The sequence below is a fragment of the Alexandromys fortis genome, unplaced genomic scaffold (genome assembly GCF_014885135.2).
Source record: "Alexandromys fortis isolate MF-2015 unplaced genomic scaffold, M_Fortis_MF-2015_v1.1 scaffold_57, whole genome shotgun sequence".
In the NCBI taxonomy this organism is placed as follows: domain Eukaryota; kingdom Metazoa; phylum Chordata; class Mammalia; order Rodentia; family Cricetidae; genus Alexandromys; species Alexandromys fortis.
In genome coordinates this window covers 2,449,399-2,469,292 of record NW_026067941.1, presented here as the reverse complement: position 1 = coordinate 2,469,292, position 19,894 = coordinate 2,449,399, and the positions used below count along the sequence as shown (strand labels likewise).

The 19,894-nt window shown below is 42.0% G+C and overlaps 1 protein-coding gene across 2 annotated transcripts in view; it reads right to left on the bottom strand.

Annotated features, from left to right (window-relative positions):
* Window positions 1-19,894, bottom strand: part of Exoc4 (exocyst complex component 4) — a 739,210-nt gene that overhangs the window by 33,278 nt on the left and 686,038 nt on the right. For both annotated transcript variants that reach the window (XM_050147958.1, XM_050147959.1), the window contains one exon: window positions 19,373-19,532. In XM_050147958.1, the coding sequence (XP_050003915.1) occupies window positions 19,373-19,532 (160 nt within the window). The remainder of the gene's footprint in view (window positions 1-19,372; window positions 19,533-19,894) is intronic.

The window sequence follows — 19,894 nt, the reverse complement described above, 5'->3', positions numbered from 1 at the left end:
GGGCGGGGGTGAAGATCTGTTGGTGAAGAAGAAGAAAGAAAGGGGAGGAGGAAAGGATATAAGGGGAGGCAGGAGGAGAAGGAGTTTGCATTTTACTTCCTTAACTCAGGAGAGGTGTTAAATGAATTCACATTCCTGGCAGCCTTCAGCTTCACAGGAGGGCTAGAACACAGGAAACTATTATTTCTGGTAATTTAAGTATATGTTGTTAGTCAAAGTGACAGAGGAGAAAAAAATGAATACACTTTGGAAAAAGCTTTTCTTTGACAGCAATCACCTCAAACGCTTTATTTTTGTGTGAGCCTCTCAAACCCTGAAACACTCACTTGTCACATTCAGGGTTAATTTTATGTTTCTTGGAATTGACTGAATCTGAAACAATACCGTGTAACACAGCACAATTGACCAAGTCTTGATTTCTCCTACAGGTCTAGCAGTGTTAGAAAGGCAGATAAAGAAACCCCCAAATTACACTTAGCAAATTCTATTTTATGGCATTAGGAGAAAGCTCTCCTTACAGTGCATAATCTGAAAAGTCAGGCTTTTGCTGTATGTCCATATGTAGCAGTCAGGGCCCCAGCTGTAGAGAAACGGTTGCTGAAAGGGTCCCGGAAACTCATACCAGCGTTTCCTCTATTTTATCCTCCTTCCTTTTCAGTCTTAACCGTCACAGTACAGTTCCAAACATGCTTCTTCACGTCTCTGAATTACTTCAATCAACTCTGAACAGTGTACCCGGCATCCTCTTGAAAGACCCTACAGCTAGCATGCTCCCGGGGGAACGTCCTGTTTGCTTAAAAAAAAAAAATTCTCCGGATCAGCAGCCAGCCTGCTCTCGTAAGAACATCCCATGTGCTTGAGAGAGCGGGATGTCTATGAGATAGGAAGGCTGCAAGGCAGGATATCAATAAGATAGGACATCAATAAAGCAGGTTGACTGCAAAACAGGATATCTATAAGATAGGAACAGGATGACTTTTGCTGACACCCATGCTGAGAGAGGAAACCATTCATGCCCCTGCCTCATTCCGATAACCACGCTTTTGCTTCTGTAAACTTGCTTTTTGCTCTTCCCTATAAAAAGCCTGCCCTCCAGTCGGCAGGCGCAAAGTCCTCCGAAAGACTTTGCTGCCCTCAGGTACCTGTGTTTACCCAATAAACCTCTTGCGATTTGCATCCGTGTGGTCTCGGCCTGTTCCTTGGCATTGGGGAGGTCTCCTCCAGAGAGAAGGACCTCTTCGAGAGTCTTTCACTCTTTCTTTCCTTAAAAATGTCTCTATCGGAGCTGACCCCAAACCCTCAAGGGAGAGCTGCCCCCCTCCCACCCCTCACCACACAGGGAGTGGGAGGAAGAACTGACCCTGAGGGCCTACGCTTAGGGGAGCTGGCTCTGCCCCTTACCTGAGGGGGGTGGCCCCGATGGTGCGTACTGACCATCACTCAGACCCACAGTCAAGCCTGGGGTTGGCCCACCGTAACATCTACCTCATCTAGGATCTGCCGGAGCTCAGGAAGGGACTGGTCCTGGGAATGACAGCTGCAGGGTCTCCGTGACTTGGGGTGGCTGTAGGGCATCTGAGAGGAGTTGTGGTGAGGATCCAGGGATGATGGTGGACCAGAAACCAGAGGCATTGAACCATGCCAGTGACTCACTGCCATGAACACAGGACAGCAAAGCTGACTGGACAAAGGGTATACTGTGTGGCACACCAAAGCCCCCAGCACCACCAAAACAAATAAAGAGGTACTGGAGAGGTGGGAAAGATGGAGGAGCAAAGAGGGCTTTTGTTTTGCTTTGTTTTTTTTTTTTTTTGTTTTGTTTTTGTTTGGTTTGATATTCTAAAATTTTCTGGGTGGGGGAAGGCGCTGGTGAGGTGAAGGGAGGATATGGAGGGACTGGGAGGTGAATGGAATTAGGGTGTGTGGAATTCCCGAAGATTCAAATAAGAAATTGTAAAAGAAAAAATAAAGAGAGAAAAGCCTCTGTAAATGTGACTGCTCTGAAGCTTTAGTGCCCTTTCCTGGCTAAACTGTGTCCATGCAGCACACGGCTGCTGGGTGCGGCCTCATGGCTCCTTCCTGTGTGCCCGGCATCAGCCCCTCTTGCTTGGTGACTGAACCTTATCTTTGGAGCATGTTCTCTGAGGTCCAGGTTAGACTAATCAGATCTCCACATCAGACGTGTACAGGAACTTGGCCAGTCCCACCACGGTGTACATCCCGCCTGCTTCTAGCAACTTGTTCAGAAATGGACACAGAGAGGAAAAAGGACTTGCTCTGTGCCTTTGGACGAGAGAAGGTAACTACTTGAATTCAAGCTATGCATGTAATGTGCATTTTGGCTACTATCTTGCCACCACGGGGAGACAGGCTATGCGGTACAGATAAGTAGATTCGAATAAATGCATGAGATGCGGGGAGAAAAGGAGTCCAGCTGATATAGTTAGAATCCTGGGATAAAAGCAAGGCTAAAACCAACTATTTCTTGTAAATCTGTTTCATGATTTAGTACATTTTTTTTCCCTTTTGGCTTAAGGGACTTTGAATTAGGTTTCTATTCCATGAAACTGAAAGAGTCTTGACAAAAACATTGGGTGGGTCTAACTGTACCTGGCTGAGCTAAGGGCATCTGACCTGGATCCTGTCCAAAGATAAACCCTAACAAGCCATGTCTCCCACCATTATGCCTTCAATTAATCCCCTCTATGGCAAACCTGGCAAGCTCTGTGACTTGCTCAGGAATGGTAGAAGTGACCTGGTGCAGGTAGTGCGGCTCAAGCTTCACAAAGCCTAGTGGTTTCTGCTTCATGCTTTCACAGCCCACACTGTCAAGGGTGTGGTGCCCTAACAGACACTGAAAGCTACACTGAGAAGGCGGCACTGTGAGACAGTGTAAAGGGAGTGGGAGGCCTAAGGATCCTGCATCCCCGCTGAGCCCAGAACTACAGTTAGTCCCAGCAAGTCACCATACACGTGAGGCAAGCCACTCCAGACATTTTAGCCCCGCTGCCATCAGACTACAGCCACTGGAGAGGCCAGGCTATCTACAGAAGTTTACAGTGGACTTCAGTGATGGCTGTTTCAAGAGAATGGATACTGGTGGTTTTGTAGGTACTGAGTAAATGGCATGATTTATTACACAGAAATGACAACAGGAATAAATGTATAGATTGAAAAATTAAGTTTTGGTTGGATAGTCAACCTTTATGGGTACAATTAAGTCCATTTTGCTCTTCAAGAAAAAGAAAATTCTTGATAGTTATTTATAAGGGCATTATATTATTAACCAAGATAAAGAAAAAGGATAGGATCAAAGCTTTAATGGCAATGAATAGTATGGATAAACTGGCTTTTTCTGTGCATATATGTGTGTGTGTATGCCATAGTCAGGGTCCTCAGTTAGAGAAGGGTTTATTAAAAGGACATTGGGAAACTCATAGTTTCAAAAGAATGGGACTTAAGAAGTGAGTAGGAATAAGTCAATCCAGGTAGCAGCTAGAATCAAGTAACCTCAAAACTCATCTCTGAAGTCAGCACCGCTGCAGAGGAAGGGCCATGTCTGCTCTGCTCCAGCATCTCATAGCCACACTTGCTGCTACCACCAGTTAACCAGAAGTTGCTCTGTGCTCTGAGGGTCCAGCTGCCTGACCAGAGTTTCCAGTAGGTGCACTCAACTGGTCTAGACTGGATTCCATACAGGATTCAAGTCTTGATTTCTAGGTTTTTAAGATAGAAGGCAAACTGTCTCTTTCCAAACCCAGGTGCTAAGCAATTCTGTCAATCATATGTAGCATTTTTCTTTTAAAAGGGACTTGGTTTATTACTGGTAAAACAAAAGACATAGTTCCTTGTGATTTAGACTAAAAACACTAGCGTCCTTGAGAATCTCAGCTGTCACCACACTACCTAGGTAGGAGTTTACTGATTCTTTGGGAATTGCTCTTGGTGGCAGCCTCACTCTTCAGATCGCCTGCTCAGTTTCCTCCCTGACTTGGACGCTGTCAATGCTGCTGGAATATCAGGCCCTTTTGAGATCTCACACCCTTTCATGTCTCATTTGATCCATCAATGATGGTAGTCACTTCAAGATTGGACTTAGGTGTTATGCTAAAATCATTTCTCATAATCTTTTGAATGTGTTTTGTTTGCCCTTGTATTTTTTTCTCATTGCAGGAGTAGATACGTAATAAAGCAATTTAAAGAGGGTTTACTTTGGCTCACTCTTTGGCAGGGAAGTGTGAGGTGGCTGGTTACATTGCCGCCACAGCAAAGGGGAAAGCATCTGAGGGCTGCCATCCATGGTTTCTCCCTTCTAGCCAGTCAGTCGAATGGTGCTCCGATATTTGGAGGGGGTCTTCCCTCCTCGGGTAAACCTCTTTGGAAATGATCTCACAAACATTTCCAGAGGTTTATCTCCAAGGTAACTCTAAAACCTGTCAAGCTCATGATCACTATTTGCCATTACATCCCTCTATCCCTCTGACCACTGTCTCCTTCCAGTTTCTCTCGGAGATGAGAAAAGGCTACTACACACCTCACTTAAGCACTAGGAACACCCCATCACCACTCTTCAGTAAAGGCACCAGGGCTATGGTTGTCTTCTTGAAATATAGTGCATCACCATAAGCCATCTAACATGACTTAGCTGCAGGCAGACCTGCCAGTGAATCATGGTCCTGCCATCTACCACTAGTTTAGATCCCGTGCTACTCTTTCAGAGACCTGACTTTTTGCACTTGCAAAAAAGGAGAAAAAAAAAAAAGAAAGAACAAGCTTAAGCTCATCCGTAAGCACATGAGGTTAGTGAGGGCTTCACCGAGATAACACATGCAAATCACATAAGTAGGGTGCCTTCCACAAAGTATGTGCTTAATCCATACTGTCATTAATAGAACTGCAGTAGCAAAGTAATACCAAATACTTATTTTAAGCTCTATTGTTACTATCCAGGGTATAGAGAAAACGTGAAATGTTCTGACAGAGGTATAGAAGGGAAAGGGGATACACTGCTCATGCTGGAGTATCATGCTGGCTTACCAGTGACAGGATACAGTAAACTACTCAATGATTCAAGCATCTCCATGTAGTCATACCTTTCCTTGATAGAGAGGTCCTCTCCATTCAAGGGAAAACATCACACACTCTAGTTATCGCTGCAGTGAAAAGGTTCTATAGCCCCTGTCAGCACCATTCTGTTTTCATGTTTGGTTCTGATCATAAGTAATAATTCAAAGAAAGAGATTAGTATTAGAAAAAGAATAACTTACCATTTCAAGAAAGGCAGGTGTGGTCTATGTGATGAGGCAAGCCTCTCACTAGGACCTAGCAAACACTGCTCAGGAATGGGCGGGGCAGATTAGACAGGACAGGAAAGCACAATACCAAGCTCCACTGAGAAGACATGTGAACATGAACGGCTCATACTGTTAGTGTTTGGCCAACTTCAGTGCAGGCAGCAGGACGCCGCCATGTTCTGACACTTTATGTTGGTTAGCGTGAGCTCCCTGTGACACATCTGCCTGGTGAGGGCCCCTATACACAGCTGGCAAAAGGAATCTCTCTCTTTGCCCACGTGAGCAAACTGAGAGGTCAGGATTTTCCAAGCTGATCAGTACAGGTCCTAGTGGAAGGGAGGGGCTGAAGAAAGAAGCTGCGAGAACTGTTGGGAACCTGCGTTACTTTTTATTTAAAACAGGGGAAGAACAACTCCAGGCTGTGTTTAAGAGAGCACTGTTTCTGCTGAGAAGAAGCCAAGGACTCCTGAGAACCAATGCACCCTTCTGCACAGCACCGGGTACATAGTGGAGGCTCATTAGGGGAGCTGGCCAATAGCTGCTAGCCAATAGCTACAGAGCTTTTAACTAAGGCAATCAGCTCCCTGGCAGACATATGCTTCTCTTGTTCAGATGCTATTTAGGTGTCATTATCATTTCAATGCCTACGTCCCTGGAGAACTAAGAAAACCAAGAAATGGAAAAAAAATCCAAATTTCTGGAAAAAAAAAATTCCTCTACCCCATAATTAAAGTTAACAAAAGAAAACAGACAGACTGCCACATCCACGGAGCAGAGAGAAGCTGAGAGGCTTCAAATGACTGATTTACCACAGCAAGTAATTACTTTATGTTTTTCACAAACATTTGAAACCTATTATTACTTTCACAGCAGCGCACATCAACAGAAGACTGTCACCTAAGGGAGAAACGGGGAACTGGGCTGTAATTAATTTCTGGTCGAATATATCACGAAGCCTTTAATGTTGTCAATAAAAGGCTCTAGCCACTAAAAATCCCCAGCCTCTCCCTCCTCCCCCAATCCCCGATACCTCCAAAATATTTAATCAGCTTCTCTGTGAAACAGATTGCCTAAAGGGGAGTGAGACACAGTGCTCAGGCCTGCTCAAAAGTTGGGGCCATTGATCCATCTTCCCGACTCCAGGTATGGAGACAGGGAAGTCAATCAAGTGCTGGCCTCTCCTACCCCCACTTGGGCTTCTCTCATTCCACTCCATCTGCAGATGAGGAAAATAGAAGGCACAGTTCTTCGGAGGAATCTGAACATGCAGGTGCCGGGCAACAGAAGTCATTACAGCAGCAACTGAAGCCTGTGTCTTTAAAGGTTAGAACACAAAGATTAAGAGTGCCTCCGGGGGAAAAGTGCAGTGGCTGATCTGAATAAAACCTTTCCATCAGCTGGAAAAGCACAGCACAGCAGATGAAGAACTTCAGTGGATGTGACATTTATGTTTATTTTGTCAATTACTGTTTGGAGCCTACTAAGACCTTTATAGGTCATAGGCAGGCAGTAGCTACCGCCGGGTCTATCTATCTATCTGTCTTGCTCTTATGCAGGTATTTGAGAAAATGCTACGTGCACGATTTTGCCTATGGATAGACACAGGCCTATACAACTTCCTCCCTAATTAATTAATTAATTCACATGTGCATTAGTTGGAGAGCCAGTAAAGAACTGCACCTCTCAGAAATCTTCGGCTTCTTTATGGAAGCAGACCGGAATGGACTGCTTTTCTTTGATAACCTCTTTCAAGAACTAGAGGCAGAAGCAGAGCACCAAGCCTCTGAATCCCATCTCTGGTGTATGTCATGTGACAGCTGATCTAGTCAAAATCGTTTTATAGATGGAAAAACTTCAGCCAAAAGAGCGAGATCACTCACTTAAGTTCATATAAGGATTAATGGCTAAGTTTGCTAGTCACCCACTAGGCAAATGAAATAGACACATCTTTCCTTGTAACAGAGTTGAATCAATTGTACTGTAAGATGCAAATGCATTTACTATACTAACTAATGGTTTGTAATAGCTCACTTAGCCTAGCCAGCCTTAATTGTAATTGTAACACTCACCTCCAGTCGGGCAGAGTCATGACACAACATCTCTGTTTTTCAATAGTGCTTTGTATCTCAGGTACATTACTGAGTATGTTACTCAAAGTGAAAAACAGAATTGGTGAATGGAAGAAGCCTTGGGAGAAATCCTGAGCAGGAACCCATTCCCTCCCTCCCCCCCACCAAGTACCAGAAAAACAGAAATTCTGGCTTAGATATACTTTGCCACCACCACAAAGTTGTAAAACCTATGTCAGGCCATTGTTGGCTGGAGGCCTTTACTCAACTCCAGTGCTCCAGGCACACACTCGGACTGTCTTCATTTCTGCACACAGATGCAGAAGACAATAATGTGAATGCCCTGCAGGCTAGTTTCAAGGATATTTAACTTAATCCAGGTTAGCACTTTTAGTCATTTTGACTTTCTTTGCCTTTGTGGTAGTGGAAGGAGAACAAGGAAACAGAGTGAAGGAGAGGGAGAACATGAGCAATCCTTAAACAAGAATAAGAAGGTGGGCTTTGATAGTAGGATTTGTATGGATTTCACCAGGAAGTCAGGTCAGTATTTCTCCTGGGCTGTCCAGGAACCATTCACAGGAGGACTCTCAAGCTACATACAGACACCTAGGTAAATTCTCAACCATCTGTCTAGAATTTTTAGGGACAGAGTCCAAAGACTCCATAGAAACCTGTATCCCTTCTCTTGCCTTTGGGAATCACCTGTTAGCTGCTTGTTGTCTTATCAGTGCAGGTGTATGCATTTGGGAGCAAAGCAAAGTTTGTCAGGAAAATGGATGAGCAAGTGCTGGCTCTAACTGGTGCTATGGCAGTGAGGCAGGGTCTAGGGCAGTAAGCAAGTGCTACTCCATGACAGGCATCTGGGAAGACAACAGAGGAAGGCTGAGCTAAACTAACCCTGTAACACAGGTCAGGGTGGGAGGAATCTGCAGAACTCTCTTGAAATTGCTAAATAAAGCTATTTAAAATTACCAATTTAATTTCTACCTGCCTTCTAAATATTTAGCCTTATATCCATGGATGAATGTAGCTCTCATCCCTTATCAAGCAGTCTCTTTTTGCAGCAGATGGAAACCAGTATAACAAGCCAAAACTGGTCACAAAGCAAAGAACAAATAATGGTGGGATGTCCAGCACTAGTGGACACTCTACAGTGAAACCCCAACATAACTCAGGAAACATGGAAGACGGGGCAGAAAGATGTACGGGCCAGAGGGCCAGAATGTCTGCAGGGAGCCTGTCTTCTCTAAAGGACAGGAAAGCTGACAAGACTTGGAACACCATTTGATATGCAGTGTGGATGAGGGACATATCACAAGAGTCCACTCCTAGATGAATAGCTATAGGCAATTAATGACTGCTGACATGGGGGGAATAGTCTTCCCCAGGGGTCAGCATCTGGGTATCTAACACCAGTTCATCAGTTCTAAAAATACATCCCTATGAGCAACATCAATGGACTCCGACAGTTGTATTTATACATTTCTCTCTCCCTCCCTCCCTCCTTGTATGTATGTATGTATGTAATGGGAATATTAATGAAAAAAATCTAGTCAGCAAATGCCATAGAAATGAGTGGGGGAAAACATAACTAGAAAAAAATAAAGGAAAGGAGTATATTTGTATGTTAAGAGTCTAATTGAAAAATATATAAAACAGAAACCTGATGTTTTACCAAAATGATAGCCTTAACTTCATATGGCTTATTGAAGTTCAGTACCCCAAGTGTTATCTATATCTATTATTATATAAACTGCGGATTTACTTAACCCCTGAAATGTCTCCATTTTTATCTATAAGATGTGGCAATAACAGCTATACACACATTCTTAAAGAACCAAGGTGGAGAAAGCATTCACTACAGTGCATATACCCAGCTCAGCTAAAGAACAGCAACAATAAACATTCACTACAGTGCATACACCCAGTTCAGCTATAGAACAGCAACAATAAGCACCCTCACTTTATTTACCACAGTAGCGTATCTTCATTATCATACACAAAAGTAACAAATTTAACCTTGAAGATAATTTACACCAAATCCAATTGTCTTTTAGGAGCTGCCCTTGTTTTAGAGAAAGCACTTTATTACCACAGGTCAATAAGGTTAGGTATAAGAATTATTTCTGGGCAATCTATTTGCATTTGTTGATGAATGCTCTCTGAAACAAATACAAATTCATCTATACAAATATATTTTCAAGCCCAGAACATGTTTATAAATACTTTCAATTTATGTGAGCCTATTACAAAGAAGAGAGTAAATTATGAGACAAACTGTAGACAGCCAGAAACGAACACTAAACAGAATCCTGGTGACTAGTCACAAGAACTTTATGGTTCTGTGAGAAGAGAGAATGTGCTAATAAAAACTGTGAGCAATAAAATATTAAAATGCAGGGAAAAGTGAAAATGAACCACATAAACCATTAATTTCAGAATCCAGATAATCAGAACAATCTAGATTAAAAAGGGAGAGAACAATATCCCACATTACGGAAGGCCTGAGAGCAAAGCTGTTTGTTCACCATGACTATGTGGCTTCCCTTCAGCATCGGGGTTTGGTCTTTCAAGATCAGGAAAGGGGGGAAGCAAAGAGGGAGAGGAAGGGATGAGAGGGCACTTCCCGTGTGTGTGTGTGTGTGTGTGTGTGTGTGCATGTGTGTGCGTGCGTGTATGATTTAGTCTAGAGAACAACTTTAGACCTCATTCCTCAGTTGTCATCCAACTTCTTTTTGAAAAATACAGAACTTATTAAGTTAGTGAGGCTGGACAAGCCTCAGGAATCTGTCTCCACCTCCTCAACGCCGGAATGACAAGTGTGGGCTGCTACACTCAGATATTTTTATATGTGTTCTGGGGATTGAACTCAGGTCCTACACCCTAAATCACTTTACTGAATGGACTGTCTCTTTGGTCTGTGCGTCTGAATTTCAAGCATGTAAAATTCAACACTACATCTTGATTCAGAAAACAAGAAAGGGGTCAACTTCCAGGTTTTAGTAAGAATTCCACTTGAGTAATACGTGGCCATAGAACAGTCTAACGCAGCCCTTTCCTGGTAAAAACATGGCCTCATCGGCAGGGTTACATAAGCAACAACGGAAAGACCGTCACTGTCTGCCAGTAATCTTGAAGAACCCCAAGTTATAAACTGACTGTAGATTATCGTGACAAGAACGGATAATTTAGTGAAATCTTATTTAATCAAGGTCTTCACACACACGGCATGTCTATGGGAACTCAAACATTAATTACAGACAGGCATTTTTCCGGGAAGATTAGGAGTACTCATTGTTCTCGGGCGCTCTGTGGAGGATACCCAGGCTGGTGAGGCATGCTCACCTGCATGCAAAGAGACCCAATTAAATGATTAATTAGAGACTAATTAGCTGCTGCAATGTATGGGGTCTACATAAGTATAATAAACTTAGAGAGGCAAGACCAGAAGAAAATAACACAGGCAGATTGGGATCAAAAGTCAAAAGGAGGATAAATTAAAGAAAAGTAACATTATTTAAATATACTTAAGAAAAGATCCTTAAGAAAACACTTTCAGAAATCAAATTATACACATTTTTGTTTTATGACTGAATTTTATTAATAGGTACCTTTCTTTATACTAGGTAGTAAAAGCTATAAAACTCATCACTTACCAGCTTTTCCTGGCTGCTAGGAGTCAGGGCTAGCTTTTATCACTTCCCAGAACTTTTAGAGGTCATCCTCATTAAGAGAACTTTTTGTGGAAGACTAGCTGCTCGTATTTGATCACAGATCCAAATGGCTAGAGGTCAAATGACGCACTAAAGGGAGACTTGCAAAAGAGGCAGGAGCCAGGAAGACACGGCTGTCAGCAGGGTAGAACTGGCTTAAAAGTGACTGGTGAGAAGAGTGCAGAGGACATTTGGCTTCTTTTCTCAGAAACAAAATTTCTCTTCTGGTCAGGCAAGGGAGGCAGTCACTGTTCAGCTCCATCCCTAAAGTCACTTCAGATCACGGTCTGTGCTGACGGCTGTGGGTGTTTCCAGTAGGTGGCAGTGTGTCATTGCTAATTCTCTAGCAAGCTATGCCCTGGTCACTCCAGATAGGAAAACTTAACCTTCCTGCAAAACCCACAACATCCCTCTGGAGCAAGCCTATAGAATATACATGTTCATAACAGGCCCCATTCAACTCTCTCCGGAGGAATTCAATATTCTCAGTCATGACAGATCATTCGTGGACAAAGTTCAAGGACAAAGCAAGGGTCCCACTTAGCATGTTAGGTGTCCAGGCTGTTACTTTGAGGAAGAATCTGGGTAGGTGACCTCACTGGGGATGTAGAGAACTTAAAAAGAGATACCTATTGTCTTCATTGGGAGGGAGGAGGCTACACCATTGTTGGGGAAAGCAGGAAATAGCTAGGCTGTGTGCTTTGGTTTTTTTTTTTTTTTTGTATCATTCTCTTTCTGTCTTGTCCTATGAGCCCTTCCTTTCCCATGTTCTCCTGGAGTTCCTTCCTTCCCACACCCTTTACTGTCAGGTCTTCCTCAGACTGTTCTCTGTCTTTTGTTTCTCTTCTCTAAGAGCTGTAGAGGGCTCCATACTGACGCTTCCCTGGTCTGCTTGTTTAATCCCACCTGTCTGTTAAGCTCCTAGCTGTGCCTTAGACATTTCTGTTCCACAGTCCCACAGACATCTTACACTCGTGCTGGGCTGAAGACCCTTCCCACATCAAGCCCAGTCTTCCCGTTGTGCCCATGCCAGACTCTCCAGAGTCATACTTGAATTCCTGTTCTCTGCCTTCACCATTTAGCCATTCCTTAAGTCCAGCTAGTTTGTTTAAGTCCTTCACACTTCCCATCTGTGTTTTCATTCCAGCCAGCTCCAAGCCCACTTATCATCTACACACCACACCTTCAGCAATCACTTTCCAGTTGAGAACATTTACCTAGTGTAGGTCCTGGGATGAAGCCTTGCCTATGAAACTGTCATTCTATTGGGGGAGACAAGGTATGGATAAGCAGATATAAAATATGTTAGGTTCATAAGAAGAAATGAATTAGGGCAAGGGAGATGATAAGGATTATGTTTTGAGTTGTAGGCCTCATCACTGTCCGTCACTTATGCTTGAATGGCTCTTTCCCCAACTCTGGATAATTCCACTTGATATTAACATTAGGTATCACTTCCTTATAAGTCCTTCCTTGATTGTTCACCTCTCGGGATGATTAGGGAAATGCAAAAATGCATAGGATATTTCCTTGACAAAGTTCTCTATTACTGTGAGTATAAAACCTGAGCTACTCATTTCCTGTGGAAAATCATTTGGGATGTTCAAAGCTTTAAAGCTCAACATTAAAAACACTCACTGCAATATAATGCAGCTCCCACACAATTTCCATATTTGAAGTATAGAGTTCAAGATCATCTGATATGTTCATAGGGTTGCACAACCACCTGCAGAATCCACTCTGAACATGTTAGTCATTCCCCCTTCAACCCACATCTTATTTCCTCACAACCCCAAAGCAGTAGGACTGCTAGCTCTACAGATTTGCCTATTTTGTACATTTCACACAGTCACACACACTGTAGTCATTCATGACCAGCTTCTTCCAATTGGCCTCATGTTTAAAGGTTCATCATATATTATGTGGCTGTATTTCATCTTATTTTATGGCCAGATAATATCTATCTTATGGAATCACATTTTGTTTATCCACCAGTTAATTATGAATAGTATCACTATGAAATTTGGGTAGAAAATTTTGAGTACATGTATTTTTCCTTTCTCTTGGGTAGAATTGTTGAGTCATATGATAACTGTTTTGAAGAAACAATAAACTGTTTTTCAAAGCTACTGCACCTTTTATTTTCCCAGTAGTATAAATGAGGCTTCTAGTTTCTCTATAATCCTTTCAATACTTAAAACCTATTTATCTTGATTTTATGTATATGGGTATTTGCCTACATGTATGTCTGCCCTTTGAGTGTGCACTGCCCATAGAGGCCTGAAGAGGGCATTGGATCTCTCCTGGAACTGGAGTTAGGGATGGTTTTAAGCCACTCTATGGATGGTGGGAATTGAACCTGAGTCCTCTGGAAGAGCAACCAGTACTCTTAACCAAAGACTCAGCTCTTTTCACATCTTTCTTTTCCTTCTTCTTTATTTAGCTGTTGCAGTCCTATGGTTAGAGTGGCACTCACTGTGGTTTTGGCTTTCATTTCCCTAATTTCAAATTATGCTGACCATCTTTTCATGCTCAACATATATCATCCACTTATAGATCTTCATGGCATAAATGTCTTTGACAACAATTTAAGAGACTATTATTTATAATAGATTTGAATCACAAAAAGTTGAGATGTTAGTACAGACTTCTCAAGTAATTTATATTCATTATTCCCATGAATAACATATTAGTATGGCACATTTATCACAACTAATGAACCAATATTAATATGCCATCATCAACTACAGTCCAACTTCATTCAGACTTCCTTTGTGTTTACTGCACATTCTTTCTATTCTCAGACCCCACCCAGGATAGGACAGATTTAGCTGTCATGCCTCCTGGGCTCCTATGGCTGAGATAGCTTCACTAACTTTTTTGTTTATTTTGTTTCTAATGACTTTGATGCTACGGAGAAGGGCTAGTCAAGTATTTTATGGCTTCCCTTGCATAAGAATCTTTCTCGTGTCTTTCTCATGATTTGAATGTAACATGGGCTTGGGGAAAGACTATAGAGGTGAAGTACCAATTTCATCACATGGCATCAAAGTCACATATTGTGAAATGATTCATGCATGTTGATGTTGACCTGGATAAATGAGAGGCCGACAATATGCCTTTTATTATGTTGTACAGACATTTTGGTTTCATTTCATTTGCTCTAATCACATCTAGGCTACTACAAAATAAGAGAAACCTGTTTCACCTGAGGATGATGCCTACTCTAGACAAATTTCATAGGAAAGATGAAGGGCTACAAACCAAGATATTTTAAGTCTCTGGTCAAGTCTAAGAGCAGCCAGTTCTCTGCACTGAGCTAATGTAACCCAGGAATGACACTCGACACAAAGCATCCTTTTCAAGCTCTCGTCTGGACTCCAAGACATCTTCTTTCCCAAGCCACTCACCTTCCTCAGCAGCTGTTCGCTCACTCTCTGCTGCCTCTTTTTCAGCACCCAGCATCCAAATGCAAGGCAGTGACTAGGCCCAGTTCTCAGACAGCATCTTTTTTTCCCTACTTGTTCTCCCAGGAAGACCTCACTTGTTACTTTGTCTCCTGACTTCAAACTCCATGTATAAGCTAATGGTTCCCAAGCTCTTTTCTCTAGGCCAGACTCTCCTATACTCCAGGTTTCTTACTCAAGCCCCTCCTCCTATTTCCATTCATATCTATAGAAGGCATATCAAACTGAATGTATCAAACTCAAGCTCTTGGTATCCCCCTCATCTACCCAAACTCAACCAGCTTTACCCATAGTCTGCTTCAGGGCAGTAAACACTCATTGCTTTGACTTGTTCAGAAGAAAACAGAGTCAGTGGTTCACCCTGTCTAGACTAGACTGAGAGCAACCTGGCTGACCTCTCCTCCTTTTCCCCAGTTCTGACTTGGTTTGGATCACCGCTGTTCATCTGGTGATTTTCTAAAGGATCCTTCTGTTTTTGTGCTAGCTTTCAACTTCTTCTCCCCAGTGCAGATTTTCATAGGAGCAGACAGGATTCAGACTGTGGTAATCTCTGCCTTCAACTCATTAGCAGTTTTCTGCTTCCCAGTAAAAGTGGATGACATTACAATGACCTTCAAGATCTGAGCTCCTTTGCACACATTTAGGATCTTACCTCTCCCTGCTTGTTCCAGCCACACTCACCTTCCTTCTGCTTTCCCAGTCGAGCATCCGCCCCCACCCCACCCCCATCCCGGGTCTGCATCCTTAGACTCCCTTTCTTGTATGGTCTTTCCCTAGATACACTAAACACACGCTCCCTCTAGGGCTTCCATGAACACGGAAATTATATCCTGGCACTCTCGATTTTCATTTCTAAGCTTGGTTTTTTATAACAGCATGTCTGAAAAACTGACACATTTTGCATTTTATCTACTACTTTGTATTTCGCCTCACAAAAATGCTGGTTCATCAGAATTACACACTCATCTTCTGAATTACTTTGCAGTTTGCCTATCTATTAGTTTATACTTTGCCCTACAACAATGCAAGTTCCTCCAGGGCATGACCCAGAGGGGACACACTTTCAAGAAGTATCTGTTCACTGACTACAGGGATAATAATGTAAAGAAATGTTGTATTCTCCATTTTAGAATTGGGTTCCTTGCCACTTCTGAACCTTGGCTTTCATTTCCTTCTCTTTGTGATGTTTAAATGAAGACATTTGTTTAAAGAAATGCAAAAAATAGTGTGTGTGTGTGGGTGGGTGGGGGGAGGAAGTGGCCATAAAGCAAGAAGCAAAGCAGTGTGGGAAATGCAGAACAAAAGAAAGAATTGCCAGGCTTAGTAACTATGCCTTCAAAGCCAGCACTAGGACACCAGTGAGTTTCAGGGCAGCCTGGTTTGTATAGCAAGTTCCAGGCCAGCCAGTGCTATGTATTGAGACCCTATCTCCAAAAACCTAAATAAAAACCAAAACCAAAAAAATGCCCCAAACAAAAACTATAGATAGCCAAACAAACAAAAACCAAAACCAGCCAACCAACCAACCAAACAAACAAACAAAAACATCCAACAAAACCCATACCAAATCCAAACAAATTATTATCTATCCCCAAAAGAAGGAAGACTTGAGAAAGAGAAGAGGAGAGAACCTGGGGGGAAAACTCTGGGGCATTTTTATCGAACAAGGGCTTCACCTCATCTACAAAGACTGCAAGACAAATCCTATCACAGACCTTGCTACACTCTTGCTGCACTCTCTATCTCCCTACCACATGGTCCATGGTGGCTTTGGTGGCTTATTTCTGTAAATGAACACTGTAGCTCAAGTTCAGATGAGCTGTAGTGGATGTAAACACACACACACACACTTATACACATGCACGCACAACACACACACACATACACACACACACATTTAGAGACCCAAAAATTTCCAGTTAATCTGCTATAATTTTCTTGGTAAAAAGTTCTTTTTGATTCCAAAAATCAATAGTGGGATAAAGAGTCAAAACTATAGCAAAACAGAAGTGCTCATCACCATGGAGGACAGAGCTCTCAGTGATCCTGGGCCATGTCCCATCAGGAGAATCAACAGAAGTAGAATCATTCCATATCCATTAATTCTTTAGTACAGAAGGATGCTTATTTTTGACTGGCCAGGAAGACAGCTGCAGAAAAAAAAAAACCCACAAGTGCTATACACCTTCTTGTTAAGTCAGTTTTCTGATGCATGGCGACTGGTGATTAATTACTTGTTAGAAGATAACATTTCTATAGAGTCCCTGGAAACACAAATGCCGTTATCCATGCTTGATTAGACACTGCTGGAGGAATACGAGGCACACTGCTGTAGTCTGTTAATTCTGGCGATTTTGGTATCTATTTTACACAACTTCAAATTTGGTAGAATTGATGGAGCCCATTTCAGAAAACCAACTCCTAACTCAAGAAGGAGGGGGAAAATAAGGCTCTCAAATACGTTCACATGAGAATAAGCGCGAATAAGAAAGGAAGAGATCATGGACTGGCAGGGCCACATTACTACTTTTGCTACTGTCTTCTGTTTTATAAAATTGATACACTCTTGTTCCTTATGAGTGGATAGAAAGTCGACTATATTTGCTGACATTTTATAAACTCTTTGTCAGCCTTGAGCTGGCATCTACTCACGTTCTCACCATATCTAGTGATCATTTACTCTGTTCCAAGCACGGAGGAAACTGTGTGAAACTGCCCATTTAGTAAGGAGAGACAGTCTCTGAATCTCCTGGAGCATAAAATCCATGCTACATGCTCATACCAGCTTACATAATCCATTACAGAACAGGGGTATCATTGGACACTCCCTCCCTGCTGGTGATGTCCACCTTTTACGTACTCCTTGGACATAACTCAGAAATCCAACTGTGAAAGGCATGGCTGAGTTGCCATCAATTACATCCTGCAGAAGCCCCTCACTGGCCACGGCCGCTGATGCCAATCTCAGTGCTGCCCCGGGATGCAGTGCTCGGGAGGCAGACGCTGTGTTTTCAGTACGTGTTTGGGCCCCATACTGTCTGCCAAGAACTCTGTTAATTTACTTATTTCAGCTAAATAAAAAAAAATCATTTAAAAAAAGATGATTGAATTTAGGAATTATATTCCTCAGAGAATTAGTAATGGCTCTTTGTATCCCTCAGGCCTCCATGTTCTTAACTTCCCCTTGTCAATGTTATTATGGATAGACTAATTCAATAATGAGATCATTTCCCCTAAGAGCGGCCAAATAAATGCAGCATTCAGTCACACCTGGTTTCTCTAATTTGAACAAGGAAGGCTTTCCACCAAATCCATCCTAAAACATGGAATTTAATGAACACACACACACACACACACACACACACTTTCCTGCAAACAGAGAAAAAAAATATAGGGGAAGAGAGGAGCAGAGAAGCACATGGGTAGTGATACAACATAAAAGGATTATATGTGGGCTACTTTCAAAGCAAAGAGCCCCCAGTGCAAATGCCCGTCATCACTGTCAAAGTTACATGGTGCTGTATAATTCTCTTAAGTACTCAAAAACTGTTTCAATTTTTCCTGAACTTCTAGAGGAATCTCAAAGTCAAATGGAAAAACCAGAAATAACAAATAAGCAGAAACATTCCAGACTACTAAAAACAAACATTTTCCCAGCTAAAAAAGCTTTAAAAAATGAAGTTTATGGACTAATTCACCTAACTGTAAGTAATAGAGCATGGGGGGAACGTGGGGAGTTTGCTAATGTACTGTTATCCACATTCTACAAAACAGCTTGACCTGTCAGTAAAGCACCAAAGGTCTGATTGTTTAATGTACAATGTGGAGACCAAGTGGAGTAAAATAAAGTTAACCCTAATATTTGAAAAAGTGTCTTAAAAGAGAGCATCAAGAACTGAGACAAGTAAACCTTGAGAAGAAAAAGGGCAATGACTCCTCTCCCTGTTGGAAGAAAACTGGACAGGTCTCAACTGGGTCAAATTAGAAGCAGCGTCAGAACAGGCACATGCAAAGCTGGCCCCAGTACTTGTTCGTCATTTGTCATTTGACAAACAAAACGCAAAACTGCTGACAGCCAAAGTGATTAGAAAACAAACTCCTGTTAATTTATACCATGGATTTTGTTCACTTATTGAAAGTAATGTTTTATAGAACCATTAGTATTTGAAAAATCATGTTTTCAAAGATTATTACTGATATGGTAGAATGCAAGGAATACAGTTTAAGTTACATTAACATAGTCACAAATTTGTAAAAAGGGAGATCATATGCATGTCTATGTGTGAAAAGTCACGTATGTTTGTATTGTTTACATATACGCAAAGGCAGGAGAAGATAGGCCAGATATCACTATCTGTAGGCCAAAGGATTATCACCTTACATTTACTGTGAAATGTTTTATATTACTCTTTTACTCAGTAAAAAGTCACTGATGTAATAGTATGAAAAACTCAAGTCTGAGGCCAGTGAGGCAGCTCAGCAAGTAGAGTCTTGTCACCAAGACTGATGATGCAATCTCAATCCGAGAACCTCCACGGTGGAAGGACAGAACCACAGGTTCTCCTCTGGTCTATCTCCACACACGCTCTATGGTATACACGCCCCTATCCCATCTTCCCTGCCTCTGTCATAAAATAAAAGTAAAAAAAGATTTAAACTCTGGTCCTCTTGCTTACACAAGTGCTTTAACTGCTGAACTATTTCTCTAGCCACATTTCTTGTTTTTTTTTTTGTTTTTTGTTTTTTTTTAAATAAGGTTTTTAGCAAAGAGCAGCTCATTATAGGCAACGAGTTTAAGAGTAAGAAACCTAGCCCAGTATTCCTTGTACCTTGCAAAGTCCAAGTCTGCTTCCCGTGACATAGTGATGTTGGTCAAATTCTGCTGAAGAACAAAAATGTTCCTACACATTTTCTTGATGCCAGACTCACTGATGCGCCGGAAGTACTGGGCCCCATTAATGAGGATGCAGGAGATGAGGTGTCCCAGACCTGAGGGGTCAGCACAGTATAGCGAGAAAACAAGAAAGATATATTAGTGGCATCTTGCTTAAACTTGTATATACGATTGTTCTTTTTCATCCTGCACAGATTTAAATGACTCAAGAAAACATGTATCCCAATTGCCATAGCAAATCTTACAATAATTTTATGATACTTCTACACAGTTTTAGTAGTTGCGAATGGAAAACTTACCGTAGTCAGCTAAATTTGGCATATTCCCAGCCCAGCGTTGTAATGCTTACCTAAAGTCTTACCATAAGGGCTTCAAGAAAAAGCCAGGGTGCTATAAGCTAAGGACATACAAAGGAACTATATGTCCTTTGTGTGCAAATATTTGGAGAGATCTGTTT